The sequence below is a fragment of the Dermacentor andersoni genome, chromosome 3 (assembly GCF_023375885.2).
Source record: "Dermacentor andersoni chromosome 3, qqDerAnde1_hic_scaffold, whole genome shotgun sequence".
Lineage (NCBI taxonomy): Eukaryota > Metazoa > Arthropoda > Arachnida > Ixodida > Ixodidae > Dermacentor > Dermacentor andersoni.
In genome coordinates this window covers 84,031,095-84,044,412 of record NC_092816.1, presented here as the reverse complement: position 1 = coordinate 84,044,412, position 13,318 = coordinate 84,031,095, and the positions used below count along the sequence as shown (strand labels likewise).

The following is a 13,318-nucleotide window of genomic DNA, read 5'->3' as shown; positions in this document are numbered from 1 at the left end:
TCCTCCGTGATTTGATTTTTGTCTCTTTTCTTGAGCTCATTTATTGGGGTTTTATTTGTTCGTTTATACTTTATATTATTGGATCGTCCGCTCCTTTGTCAGTTTCCCTATCTGGGTACGCGCCACAGTTGGAAATAATACTAATCATCATCCTACCTCACGGTGGGTAGTGTAGCATCGCGTGAGATCATCATCATTATCATCATCAGTCTGAACGCGGGTGACCTCGCGCCCATCACCAGTGCGAGCGACGAGAAGCAGGAGCTCATTCGAAGCAGCAAGATGGTAGCAACCGCCGTTGGCTTGCTGTTACTGCTGACTACGGCGGCCATCCAGTCGCCTGCCTCGGCTCAGTTCTGCCCGCCGTCATACCGCAACAAGAACCCGGAGCACACGGCGTGCAAGCGGCGGAACATGTGGTGCAGGATAAAAGCCGCCGGCGTTCACCCCAAAATTCGCGCCTCGATCTTGAAGATGCACAACGATTTCCGGAGCCAAACCGCACTGGGAAAACTACCGGGCTTCCAGACGGCAGCTGACATGCAGGAGCTGCTTTGGGACGACGAGTTGGCAACCGTGGCACAGGTGAGTGCCGTAGAGCTGAAGCCGGAACCGAAGCCGGTTAATCACGTCGTCTCGCCTTCCGCTATACGCCGGAGCGCCGCCATCCACCAGCCGGCGCTGAGCGTTTCAATACAATGTCGCGTTTAGACTTTCGCGTTGTAGCGGCGCCGACAATGCACGTCTTTGAACCTTACCCGCTTAACAGAGGAGCGCGCCAAGCGGGCTGATGCGCGACCGACTCAGGCGCTAACGAGGAGCGGGAGAATAACTTTTTGTTACGAGATATATCTAAACATTTAGCCTGGAGGACGTCATGGGGTGCCTCTAAAATTGGGCACTATAGGAGCCACGATATATTCACCCAGCCTGGGTCGTAGGGAACGTTCACCTTCCACAATCACCGGAGTCCGAAGCTAATGGGAGATATAACTGTTCAGCGGTCGACATACGAGACCTTTAGAGCATCGGTGGAAAATACGCAGGGAAGAGGTGAAGCCACCACGGTCGTTACAGGGTTGCTGTGCAGATATATTGGTTTTAATGAGGTGATATGCTGTAAAGTAGAGGTAGGCAAAATGCCAGAATGGAATATATGTAACAGACATTCATTAGGTCAAGCAGGCTAGGTGACCTTCTGGCCGCTGCCCCGTTGGAAAGGAAACGCCACTAGTCATCGTCATCAAACTTCTGAAACCGAAACTGGTGCAAACCAGAACACCCCACATTCCAGCTGCCCTTATCCACGTTCAAATGACTGCGACAGTGGCACATTGTATTTCATACAGCTCGTCACCTTTCAGATAACTTGTCACCGTTAACCTTTGCGCGCCGGCATCCGAAATGAGCGATCGTCTGCAAGTGGAGGAAAACAATCCGCAATTAATTTATGCTCAATTTAGTAAACGACTTCGCCAGATCAATTACAGCATTAGGCAGATGTGTCTTGCTGCTGTACTATCCCTGCTGACATTTATACGATACCTTATTATTGAAAAGCGTTGCAGTATGCTTGTGGTTCGGTGTTTACGGGTCTTTTTCCAATATCCGACGTGTTTCATAGCATTTTAGTTCTACCGAAAATTTTGTGTTTATTTTTTTATCTTGAGGCATATATTTCCCCTGATGAACTTTCGCCTTCTTTTTTTGTGCGCGTTAATGTTCATAATCTACTTCGTCGAGCCTACCGGATGGTTCTATTCGTGAATATCGAGCTCACTAGCTTTGTTGACACTGAAATAAGCTTTATAGCTTGAGATCCTGATATTGAACACTGTACAGATGCACACAGAAGGATTATTGGAAAAGCAGTCTAAGAAGGGCACTACGCCATATGCTGGTATCACTATCCAGGAATGAAAAGAGATTCGAATGCAAATAACGAGAAGCTTTATTTGTAATCTTGTGCGAGTAAAGCGCTCCACGGTACAATGTAGAAAAGTGACTACGTGTGCATGACGAGGTCTCACGAGTAAATGCGGAAATGAAATCGTGTTTTCACCGTTAGAGGGCGCAAGGTGAACCGAACGTTAAAACCGGGAAAGGAGGCAGCCATCCGCCGTGTAGTATTCTGCGTCATTGCTCGTGCTTCTATGTTTTGATTCACGTTCTGGGCGCAAAATAAGCAACGCCGTTCGCACACGTGGGGCGGCCAAAGCTTCAAGGCATGTCGAAGAACAATGGTTGCGCGTTGAGGTGCTCAGACACCTGCAAGAACGTGCCGGCGACAGCCTTTTTTAATCATTTAATCAGGCCTCATGATCGGGAGCAGCGGCAGCAATGGAACGCCGCCGCTCAGCGGGAAATTTATCGCGCTTTCTTTTGTTATCTCGGTGTTTGTTGCACTCAAACAGTATACACGGGCAAGCGACGGAGTTGGTCACAGCCTACCCGTGTTTTGGTTCTATTTGTCTAGCAGTGGAGCGCCCGAGTTATAGACATATTGCTTACATAGGTACTCAATGCCGCATGCCTCTTCTACCGTTTGTGTCTTCTTTACTGCCTTGCTCCAGCTAAGGTGCACGAGTGTACGAGTGTATCGTATGGCTTGCAAAGCATGTCTTTAACGCGATGACGTTAAGGACCCCATGTCGCATTAAATTCGCTGTCGGCATCGTCCTCCGTGAGCGAAAAGTGCCGTATATGTTTAGGTATATATATATATATATATATATATATGCCACGCCTTGGTAAGTGACATGCTGTATATGCAGGCTATACAGCCACGCCATTCTATAGCTAAAGTTGTCCCATACTTTATCTTGCTTCTTGAAAAAGTTGTTCCTCGGAAATTTGAGAATGACAGCCCACAAACAAATGTCGTAGAACAAAGCATGGACAGGGCATGCCTTTTAAGCTAAATATTCTCAGACTTCAACATTAAAGGTGCCAAACGACAATATAAACGTAAAAAGTAGGTAAACTCTTTGGCGCTGCTGTTCATTACCTTAGGGATCGGCCCATGCAGGCCGCGTGTCTACCAGAAAGCTCCTATTCGTACTTCGTGCACTCTTAAAGGCGAAACTTAATTCTTTCCGTAGAGCGCCCATTAGGGATCGTAAGCACGCTAACGATTGTTTGAAACGCCGGTTTCGAGACCTTCCGCGCCACTTACTGACCCATAGTGCCATAGGACGTGAAGGAGAAATGGCCGCCTCTGGGAGTGGCGCGGGCGCTTCCAAATATCGCAGATCTAGCGATTCCGCTGCGTTCGCATCTGGTCTTATCGATGGATCGAGCAGCAGCGAGTCTGAGGATGCAATCTTTTCATCGGGCTTTGACTGTCGAGCAACGACCACGCAAGCTAGCCCGGAACATCGGCGGCCGCATCCCGGCACGTCAAAGTGTAGTGCTTGCACTTAAATTGTTGTGGTGGTATACGTGCTCAATGAAAAATTTAGATTTTTTCGGATATAGTGCCTAATAAACGGCAGTACATTTTGTATGTCTCGTAGTTTCTGTTGAAGTTTTTTCTTAGTAGATACAACCGGGTCTTTACGAAGTCCGTTCAGTTTTATCCCACAATTTTGATTCGGGCGAGTCATATCCTTTTATGATATAAATCTCGCTAAGAACTCTTTTACAAGTGAAAAGTGCATTCATTCTCCTTTTTGTTGATGTATTACATAAAATACTGAGTGCTATAATGCCTTCAGAAAAAAAAAATCTGGCGTAACCCACAAAAAAATCACGTATTTTCCCCATGGTACGGAAAGAGTTAAACGTCCTCCAATTTTTGTGGATTTTATGCGGCCCGTTAAATCGCCGCATCAGCTGTCACGCAGTTCATGTTTCCTACGTCCTAGTGGAAAACAAATCGCAAAGAAAACACGAATTCGTCACGTCAATAGTGACGTTTCCAATAGGACGAGGGGGGAAGGGCATGTCAACGCCACCTAGATACGAGTCGTGTGCACTCCGCTTTATGTCGTCATGCTACTTGGACAGAAATTTCCATCGCCAAGTCTGGCGTAATCAAAGGCGTCAAAACACTGTGACCTGCTCTCGAATCTAATCCCCATTAGATAATATTGTTACGCAGGAAGACGCAGACGAAAAGCTATTACAAGTATATTTACAAGAAAATGCGCCGCACTTGGCCAAGAGGCAGCAGCCCGCGCTAACCTCTAATCGTCGTCGTCGTCGTCGTCGTCGTCATCGTTTTCACACTGCTCGCCTCTTCGTGATCGCAAATACTGTTCCGTAGCAATGCGAGATTCGGGCAAGGTAACATGACGTCATGGATCGGAGTTCACCGACATGGTGTGCTGGCAAGCCGCTCTTTGACAAGCGAGCGTGGTTTGTTCGGGTGTTCTCATGAACGTACGAACAATGCGTCGCGTCTTGCGAATTTCTTGTTATTCATTTTGTTCTCCTGCTTCCGTGTGCTCAATTTATTTCCGCTGTTATGAAACAATAAATCTGCGCTTGTGTCAGCACGAAATACACTCCGCAGCACCTTCATCCGCGCAGCATCGTGCATTTATAACAGGAGCGATTAAAGATGACGGATTTCTCGGGCAGTCAAAGGTGCGCATAGTCCAGAGCTGATTAGCGTCTTGATTTTTATTCACACGTTTAGCGCAGTAAGATTACTGGAAACAAGGCGAAAACTTCAAAACAGAAGAAGCACTTTTCGTTCAACACTTCAATTCGTGCGTATGAAGCGAACAAGGGTGTCGAAATGTCCCGACTAATGCTATAATATTTCTAGCCGTTTTCTAGTCTCTGCAATCGGCTATGTGACAACGCGCAACTTCCGCTCAAGTTCTTTTCCTTCTGAGGACATCTGCAATCGTCGGCGGTACGAAATTTGGTAGAAAAGGCTTGCTTATATTTGCATCAATGTCGCCGGAGCGGCTGACGAAAATTTAGCTAATAGATACGTTTGAGCGTGATTTCGTCATCACTGTTTGTAAAACTCGACAAAATAAATTGAACGTGTTATTTTGTTCCTTTACCTATTTTAGTCTTGAAAATATCGGTGTACAAAGCAAATGATGAAGGAAATGAACAATGTTTACCTCGATTAACACGAACTCAGGCCCAACATTACAAGTATGTATTCCCCAGAACCAAGTGCTACGAGTCACTGTCAGCTGGAATGAACAAGATACGCTGTTGTTATATCACTGAGGCTTGCACAGAAACGTATATAATGTTATTCTCATGCAAGAACGAGTACTTTCACAGTCGGTATGAAGTACAATGCGACAGCACGTCGAAAACTGGGTCAGCCGTTGTGGCCCGTCCGGCTTAGCGCCTACGTTGCGCGCGCGAGGAGACAGCGTGCCTCAAGCAACAATTCTTCGCGACCCACCTTCGCACGCTTACCCTCGCGCCCACAGGATGTGCGGCTGAGGGTACGATTATGCGGGCGATGCGGGCGAGTAGGGTTCGAAGGCGTGCGTCTCTACTACTCGTATTTCGCAGCGTTTGTGTGCCGCCGTTAGCGCCATAAATAGGGCTCGGCGCAAGCGTGATTGTTGTGTTGGCATGGGGTGGGCTGGAAGAACGTATCAATTCTATTGCAGTGCTGTCCCCGCTTGCGCTTCGTGAGCGTCGCGAGCGACGCTTCGCCCACTTTATCGTCGGGACCGGGCTGGCCGTTACCGGTGTATAAGAAATTATTAGAATCGAGCAAAAGGAATCCTTGCGTTATATCAAGTCTGAACGTCAATGCACCGCAGCGTTTAGGCCGAGCGCGTGCGTTTTTGGTGCCAAGCGCGCAGTTACTCTAAACATGCTGTACAATATGTCGAGTACTTTCCTTCTTACTACCAAACACGGCCATCCTGACTAATGTAAGCGACTAGATGAGATGAGCGTTGAAATTCGACCCCTCCTTGCCTCTTCTGCAGGCTCACGCCACCCTCTGCACGACGCCGGACGGTGACCTGAAGAATGATAAGGTTGAGGACCGCTTTACGGATCGCTTCGAACAGACGGGTCAAAACACGGCCTGGTTAGGCCGGCCCGGCTACGTCGAGGGACCCAACTGGACCTGGGCTATGGACGGCTGGTTCACAAAAGAGTACAAACTCTACCCGCCGCGCGACGTGTCCAAGTTCGCTCCCGTAAAAGACGCCAAGATAGGCCACTTCACCCAGATAATCTGGGCAAAGACGCACTACGTCGGTTGCGGCTACGTCTACTACAGCGTCGACGGGGCTCTTTACCCGCACATGAAGCAATACACTTGCAACTACGGCCCTTCTGGAAACTACATGGGGCAGCCCATCTACCAGGAAGGCCCGACGTGCAGCGCCTGCCCGAACTCCACTCAGTGCGACAAAGCCACAGGTCTGTGCATTACGTCGCGCAGTCCTAATTGGAAGACGCCCGCACCGACTCGGTCTCGACGACCTCCGGTTACCTCTCGGCCCCAGCCGCCCGGACTGCGCTGTCCGCCCTGTCCGTGCCTGCCCTCTACGCCGTCTCCGCCCGCGTACCCTACGCAGAGGCGGAACCCGCCGTACGCACAGGATCCGGCGCCGAGGCCTTACCCGTTACCCTACGACCCGCGGCTGGGCGGTGGGCTGCCTCGTTGCAAGGATATGGAGGGCTACAAGCCAGGAAAGCCTGGGCAGCCGCCCTGTGTGGAGGGTGACTTTGGCGGCGTCGGAAGTGGTACTGGGTCCGACGACAGTGACGGAGCACACAGTGGACGTCCTGGCCGAGATGGAGATATCTGGCTGCCCTTTGCTCTAGGCGTCGTCACTGGATTGGCGGTGGTGGCGCTGTGTGTGCTCTTACTCTTATGCCTCTGCAACACCCCTGCAGATCACATGGAAGCGAAGCTATCGACCGGCGCGACGGTGACACCGGCGTACTAGGGCACGCCGGCGTAAGAAGTCTATAGTGCCAAAGCGGGTGCCTCGGCTCACGACGGCCATAAATATTCGAAGCCCCGCATGCACAGGCCGTTTGCTGAAATGAAGAATTCGCACGGGCCACAGAGCGACGTGCCGGTGCGACGTTTTCAACTCCTGGCACAATTCGTTACAGCTTCATTGATAGTTCTATTTCCTTGCTCTCTTTTTTTTTTTCATTTTCTAAAGAACGCAAGTGCCGATTTCTCTATGAAATATGAGCACTGTTATGAACCATAAAACTATATTAATGATTATTTGTAGAAATGATGGCACCTTCGTTTGCATAGATCAAGGTAAAGCGAGTAATTTTACATGATTTCTAAAGTAACTGAGCTACAGCCATGCGGTCGGTACAAGAGAAATGAACTAAAAAATTCGCTGTTCCACCCGAAAGGCGGAGCACGGATGTCGATAGCAAATTAGTAGATAGCTGCACGAAGTAAGGATATTAGTTTTATCGGTCGTATAAACTTGTAAGCCATTCGCTTACTGAATTAACACTGATAGTATGTGCAAGCGTGACTCAACGAGGACGTAAGAGACACACAGGGACAGCGCTGTCTTTGCGTGTCTGCTTCTTTCTACGTCCTTGTTCAGTCGCTCTTACACATTCCATCTTGGATTAAAACCAACCAGCCCGTCAACGTGTTTTGACTAAATTAAACAGCACGGTGTTATGCGCGCAGATAAACATGAACACACATCGCTCGGTGACTGAGGAAACCGTCTGTGGAAACGCTAGAGTTAGGAATCGCAGCAGCAGCCGGGAGCCAATTGACCTCCGTGTATCTGTCGCTTCGACGTGAACGAAACGTCGAAAGAACAGCGCATACGAAGCTATCGGCACTACGCGCACTCTGCAAACATCCCAGATCGCTTTGAAGATGAGGCCCGTGCGGGCACGCACTTGGGCCACGCCGCATATCGCTTTGAAGGCACATGAGTGCCGGCAACGCGTCCCTACGGCGTCCGTGAAAGGCATCTACTACGGGGTCCGCGATCCGCGTGGCCAACGCAGTAGTAGAAGGCGCGGTTGTCTCCATTTCCCTCCGGGCGACTCGGCGTGGTGAGGCGACTAGTTCAGAGTGGGGGGATCCCTTGTTCCGTTACAAAGACATACTCCGTCATTATACACGCATTCGTCGCACCCACGCCACACCACCGCCGTCCTTCTCGCGGGAGGAAGCAGTGGCATTACGCCAGTTACAAACCGCAATTTTTCCAAATCTCGTCTCTCAATAAATTCTACCCACACTGTTATGCAGATCGTTGCCCTGGCTGTGGCAGCTCGCCCACAATCTTCCACGGCACGATTGAGTGTACTGCAAACCTCTTTCCTCCCTTGCAAACTCTCCTTTACCCCCTACGCAACAAAGAGCTGTGGCACGATGCCCTCCGCGACGGACCTCCGAAGGTCCTCCGAGCTGTGATACAACGGGCTTGAAACATCGCCGGAATCATCTTAGGGACCCTGGACTGAGGGTTCCTCCCACACTGCTCTCGCCATTCAAGTATTATTAATAAAGATGTTTTACTCTCTCCACTTTATACGGAGCAGCAGGGCTTTTTTTTTTTTTTTTTTGACATCGAGGCACCCAAGGAGGAGTAGATTTTAATGAAGAGAAAGGAGGAGAGGTCGGCCTGGAGAGCGTGCCTCTAGCCTGCTACTCCTCACTGGGGAATGGGGAAGTGGGAAATACAGGGAAAGGTAGGTGGCGGGTGATTATGATATGGTACAATCGGATACTATATACCGAAGCAACTCGATAACCCTGGCAGCCGCCGGAGAAGAACGCCCATCCTCCCTCTTCTGACCCCTCTGCCTCGCGCACCACAGGAGAGGGCACGCATCTGGGCGGCGTTCCTCGTTCGCGCACGCGAGATTAAACCGCGTTCGCCGGCTCACCCTCACAAGCTTTCACTCATGCGGAACCTCACGGTGAAGGCAACGGCAGAAATGCGCCTGTAGTGCCCATATAATTGCCATTGCAATAAAACTACATTGAAGAAATGTTATAGGCATTTCACACTGAACAGCAAGACAAGTGTCTGGTGTCTAGACAAGTAAATGCGAAGCTGCGGAGAAAAACGAACAGGCTTATTGAAGAAAAAGTGATTCCTGTTTAGGTATCTGGTGGGGTGTCTATAGATTGAATCTATTATCTTACACCTCAGTGCTATGAACTGCTAAGAGAAAAAGGCAGTAAAGCGGAAAATACTTATCTATATCCGACATAGGTATAGCTCTCCAAGCGCGTTATCGACAGCACATCTGTAACAGCATTTGTAACGATTCTATTACCGCATGCGCTTTTTTGCGAGAAGCCTGGGGATGGTAAGTTGATAACGATGAGGATGATGCCTTATTTCATGGCACAAAGCCACTATGGGGGATAGGCCACGATTCGGGTGGCAGTATCGTAAAAGAACTAGGGAAAATAAATGAATATTCGATGCTGAGGAAGAAAGGCGATAATAAATTAAATTAATTAGCGTATAATAATATCGTCAGCCTTGCATAGACGGGTAGACTAACATGAACTTAATATTTATTTTTAGTGTTTCACGTTTTCATATCAGTAATACTTTCATCATCATCATTGTAATTGTTCTCTGTCTCAGACAGACAGACCGGTTACCATTACCAGGTAGCTTCCTTCACGTAGCTGCAGCTTTACTACTGTCTCGCGGACTGCGATCTCGAAGGGCAAATAGCTCTTCTTGATTAGGCCCAGCGAGCAGTTTGGACTAAGGGAGCGCTGAGTGAAGGGCCCCACCCAAGCCTTAGCCAGCCTTTGCCTTTTCGTTATTTTCTCCCGTCTTCAATAAAGTTTCCTGCACGCACAGATAGTACTTCTTGCTCAATATGGCGTGGCGAGGGTTGTATATATATATATATATATATATATATATATATATATATATATATATATATATATATATATATATATATATATATATATATATATATATATATATATATATATATATATGATGATGACAGCTTGTGAAAGACCACTGCTTTTTACGACATCTAGTTGTCGACAGATCACGGGCACCGCTGCTTTCATCTCGTATAGAGTGTGGCGACACTTGGCAGCACAGTCACAAAGTGTCACAAAGGCTATCGCCTTCATCGTATACCACAATGCACAATCGGTGTCCCCGGTGCCCACGGTTGGCGCACAAAGCACCGGCCATGCGCTTTGAGCATCGCGTTTTGAATAGAATTTTAATTTCTCGTTCATTTAAACGATGATAGGCTTAGACTAAAGCCTGACAAAGCTCTCAGCCCTGGCAAACAACAGGTTTGGCAGCAAATTACATTCATATGCACAATATTCTAAGTTACAACAGAGTTGATTATTGTGAATTATCATCGTAACAATGTCTCTTTTCATTGCACTCAAATATATTCAATGTCATTGAGCAATATACTGCAATAGCCTAGTACAACTAAGCATTTCGTATCTTAATGATGTGTCAAAATTATACAAAATAATTTTTTTAGGAACGACATTAAATTTATACAGCATTGTACGGTAACCGCACGGGCACAAAATTTTTCTCATTTTACTTATGTGTTAAATAATACAAGATATGATGAAATAAAACTGGAAACAGGACATAGATGCATTCAAATATATTTGCAATTTAAATATATATAAAAATTCAAAAACAGATATATGAGATGATATATCATGTGGATCCTGAAAACGAAGCATAAGCACTTCGCGGCACAGACATTCTTAAGCATGAAATGCTTTTAGCTCTCTTTGTCGGCGACCTTCAAGTGACCTTGCACCAAAAGCCAGATTCAATCCGGGCACTCAAACGAGAACATCCAGGCAAGTTACGAGAACAAAACGACATCATCGGGGTAACCAGTCAAGACCGCGTTACTTACGCTAGTTACTGCCCAAAGAAGTTACAAAACATTGTTTCCAAGTTCTTCCGAATGTTCGTTCGCAATATCACTCAAGCTGTAACTTCTAGAACGCTGAAGTATAATTTCTCATTTCCAATAGAGACGCTTAAAAGGCAGATAGAGGGGACTATACACTTGATTCGTTTTTCATCTTTGGCGCTGAGTGCTCTTCTCAACGCCAGCGGTCCGTGAGTTCCGCGCCTCACTGTTTGACCGAGACGAGACTTGCGATGAGGTTCTGTCTGTGACAGGCGTCAATATGGACCAGTGCACAGTAATGCATGGTGCGGTGTGATGTGCTGGGGTGTGCGGTTGCGAACATGCACTACACCCATTTTAAGATTGTGGCTAGTTCCACCGCCAACCAATCTGCTTACCCTGTAGCCATTTCATGCTTACATCTACTCCCGATTACGGGAGAGCCAGCACTTTTCATTTTGAAGACTCATTTATTCAAATTTAAAGTGTTTATCTTCTCTATCTAAGCAAGCTATCTTTTATTTTTTAAATTTCTTTAAAATAATTAAGGATACACATTCGCTGTATCTGTTCAGTATGTTTGTGGACTGATACACAAATATATGTTTCCCGTAATTGGTCCCTGCTTTTGGTGCGTGTTGTGCACTGTGTTGCAAGAAGTATCCGGAGAGGTTACGCTCATTACATTGTGCGCCTGGGTTTCTCTCTAGGATTTAGAAATGTATTGGAATATATATAGTAAGCCCTGCCCGCACGCAGCGTGTAATATTTTTGGAATAGTGGCGCTGTTCTTAGATATGAAAACCGCCATAGTCATCTACATATAAGCGAATAACTCCTTTTTTGTAAAGTAATGAATTGCGTTAATTTTTTTTTCTGGTTTGAACCAATATTCCGTAGCTAAGTTTTTAATAAATAAGTGCATTATACAGCTGCTGTTTCAGTCATAGAGGGATCAGGTGGGCCATTCTATAGATTACGCCGATGTTTTGAGATAATTTAGTTCATACGAAATTTACATGTGTATTCCATAATAATTCTTCACTTATATGTATTCCCAGAAAACTTTGTTTATCAACCTGTTTAATACGGAATATATAAAAAAATTACGGGGTTTTGCGTGCGAAAACCACGATCTGATTGTGAGGCACGCCATAATGGGCGAGGCCGGAATAATTTGCACCACCTGGCGTTGTTTATCGTGCATCTAAATCTAAGCAAACGGGTGTTTTTTGCAATTTTCCCTCATCGAAGTGCGGCCGCCGTGGCAAGGTTCCATCCCGCGATCTCGTGCTTAGCAGCCCATACACCATAGCCATTAAGGAACCACGGGGGGTAATAAGGACGTGAAATTTTACTTGCATTCTACCGTCAATTTTTTTATTCAGTGCCCTAAATATAATATAGGTTCTTTTAGTTGCGCTCAGCTGGAGTTTGTTATTCATCAACCAGTCAGATAGCAGAGGTGTATATTCATTTACATACTGCAACAAGTGTGTTCTATTATCGGCTGTGAAAAGCACATTTGTATCACCTGCATACATCGCCATCTTTCGGACACCTAGGTAATCTCTAGTATCATTCACCTAAATTAGAAATAATAATGGACCAAACTTTGAACCTTGTGTGACATCTGGCTTAGCGTAAGCATGTCATACGCAGTATTTCCCAGCTGAACAAACTGTTTTCTATTACGTTTGTGACTTTTTGTTAAATCATTAACAAACCGTCGCACTCCGTAGCTTTCTTATCTTTCAGTTAAAGTAAAGTGGTCAAGTAAAGTAAAGTCAAGTAAAGAACTGGCCAAGCGTTAAATTTTTCTATTGGATGTTTTAATTATTCGATATTTAATATCCAGCAAAGCTTTCTCATTTCATTTATCTTTCTGAAAGCTGGATTGACATTGTGCAAGGAGATTGTGTTTCGTGAAAAAAATGTGGAAGTTTTGCATAGACAACACTTTTGCATTCAGTGGGAACAGAAATCGGCCTGTAATTTGACGATTGGTCTGCGCTTCTCCCTTTGTATTTTGGGAAGTATAGAAGTGTATCACTTGGATCGCTGTGCATTGCACCTTCTGTATATCTCTTTCAGGGCCGGTAGAATATAAATTTTCCTTTCGATCAATTTTACTGATTTTCTTTCATGCAACACTTGAAAAGTTTAACCGGCATGGTAATAAAAACTGGCTGATCTGGCAATAACATAGGCGGAGTACCATTCAAGCCACTGAAGAAAGTTGAACAGGAGTAAGTCAGCTTCAATACATGGTGGCCATGACGCGTACTCGACTTCTGTAATCACTTACGGGTGCCCTAATTAAAAAAAAAGCAAGCCCTTCGACATTGGCTCTCGATCACTGGAAGTTATATTTGAACATTACCTATGCCATTATAATAGAATCGTTACATTATTCCGGACCAGAAGGCCCTAATGGCCAAACACGTATGCCCTGCTCAGTGAGATTAGACGTTCA

The 13,318-nt window shown here is 46.3% G+C and overlaps 1 protein-coding gene across 1 annotated transcript; it reads left to right on the top strand.

Annotated features, from left to right (window-relative positions):
- Positions 1–264: 264 nt before the first annotated feature.
- LOC126543089 (venom allergen-1-like) lies at positions 265–7,187 on the top strand. The gene is made up of 2 exons (XM_055076830.2): positions 265–585; positions 5,922–7,187. The coding sequence occupies exons 1-2, from the start codon at positions 283–285 to the stop codon at positions 6,894–6,896; spliced, it is 1,278 nt and encodes a 425-aa protein (XP_054932805.1). The 5' UTR covers positions 265–282; the 3' UTR covers positions 6,897–7,187.
- Positions 7,188–13,318: the final 6,131 nt, after the last annotated feature.

Bases quoted from the DNA above. Each gene is read 5' to 3' on its own strand.
- LOC126543089 (XM_055076830.2), top strand. From the start codon at position 283: ATGGTAGCAACCGCCGTTGGCTTGCTGTTACTGCTGACTACGGCGGCC. The intron at 586-5,921 runs GTGAGTGCCGTA...CCTCTTCTGCAG, and splicing joins AGTTGGCAACCGTGGCACAG to GCTCACGCCACCCTCTGCAC.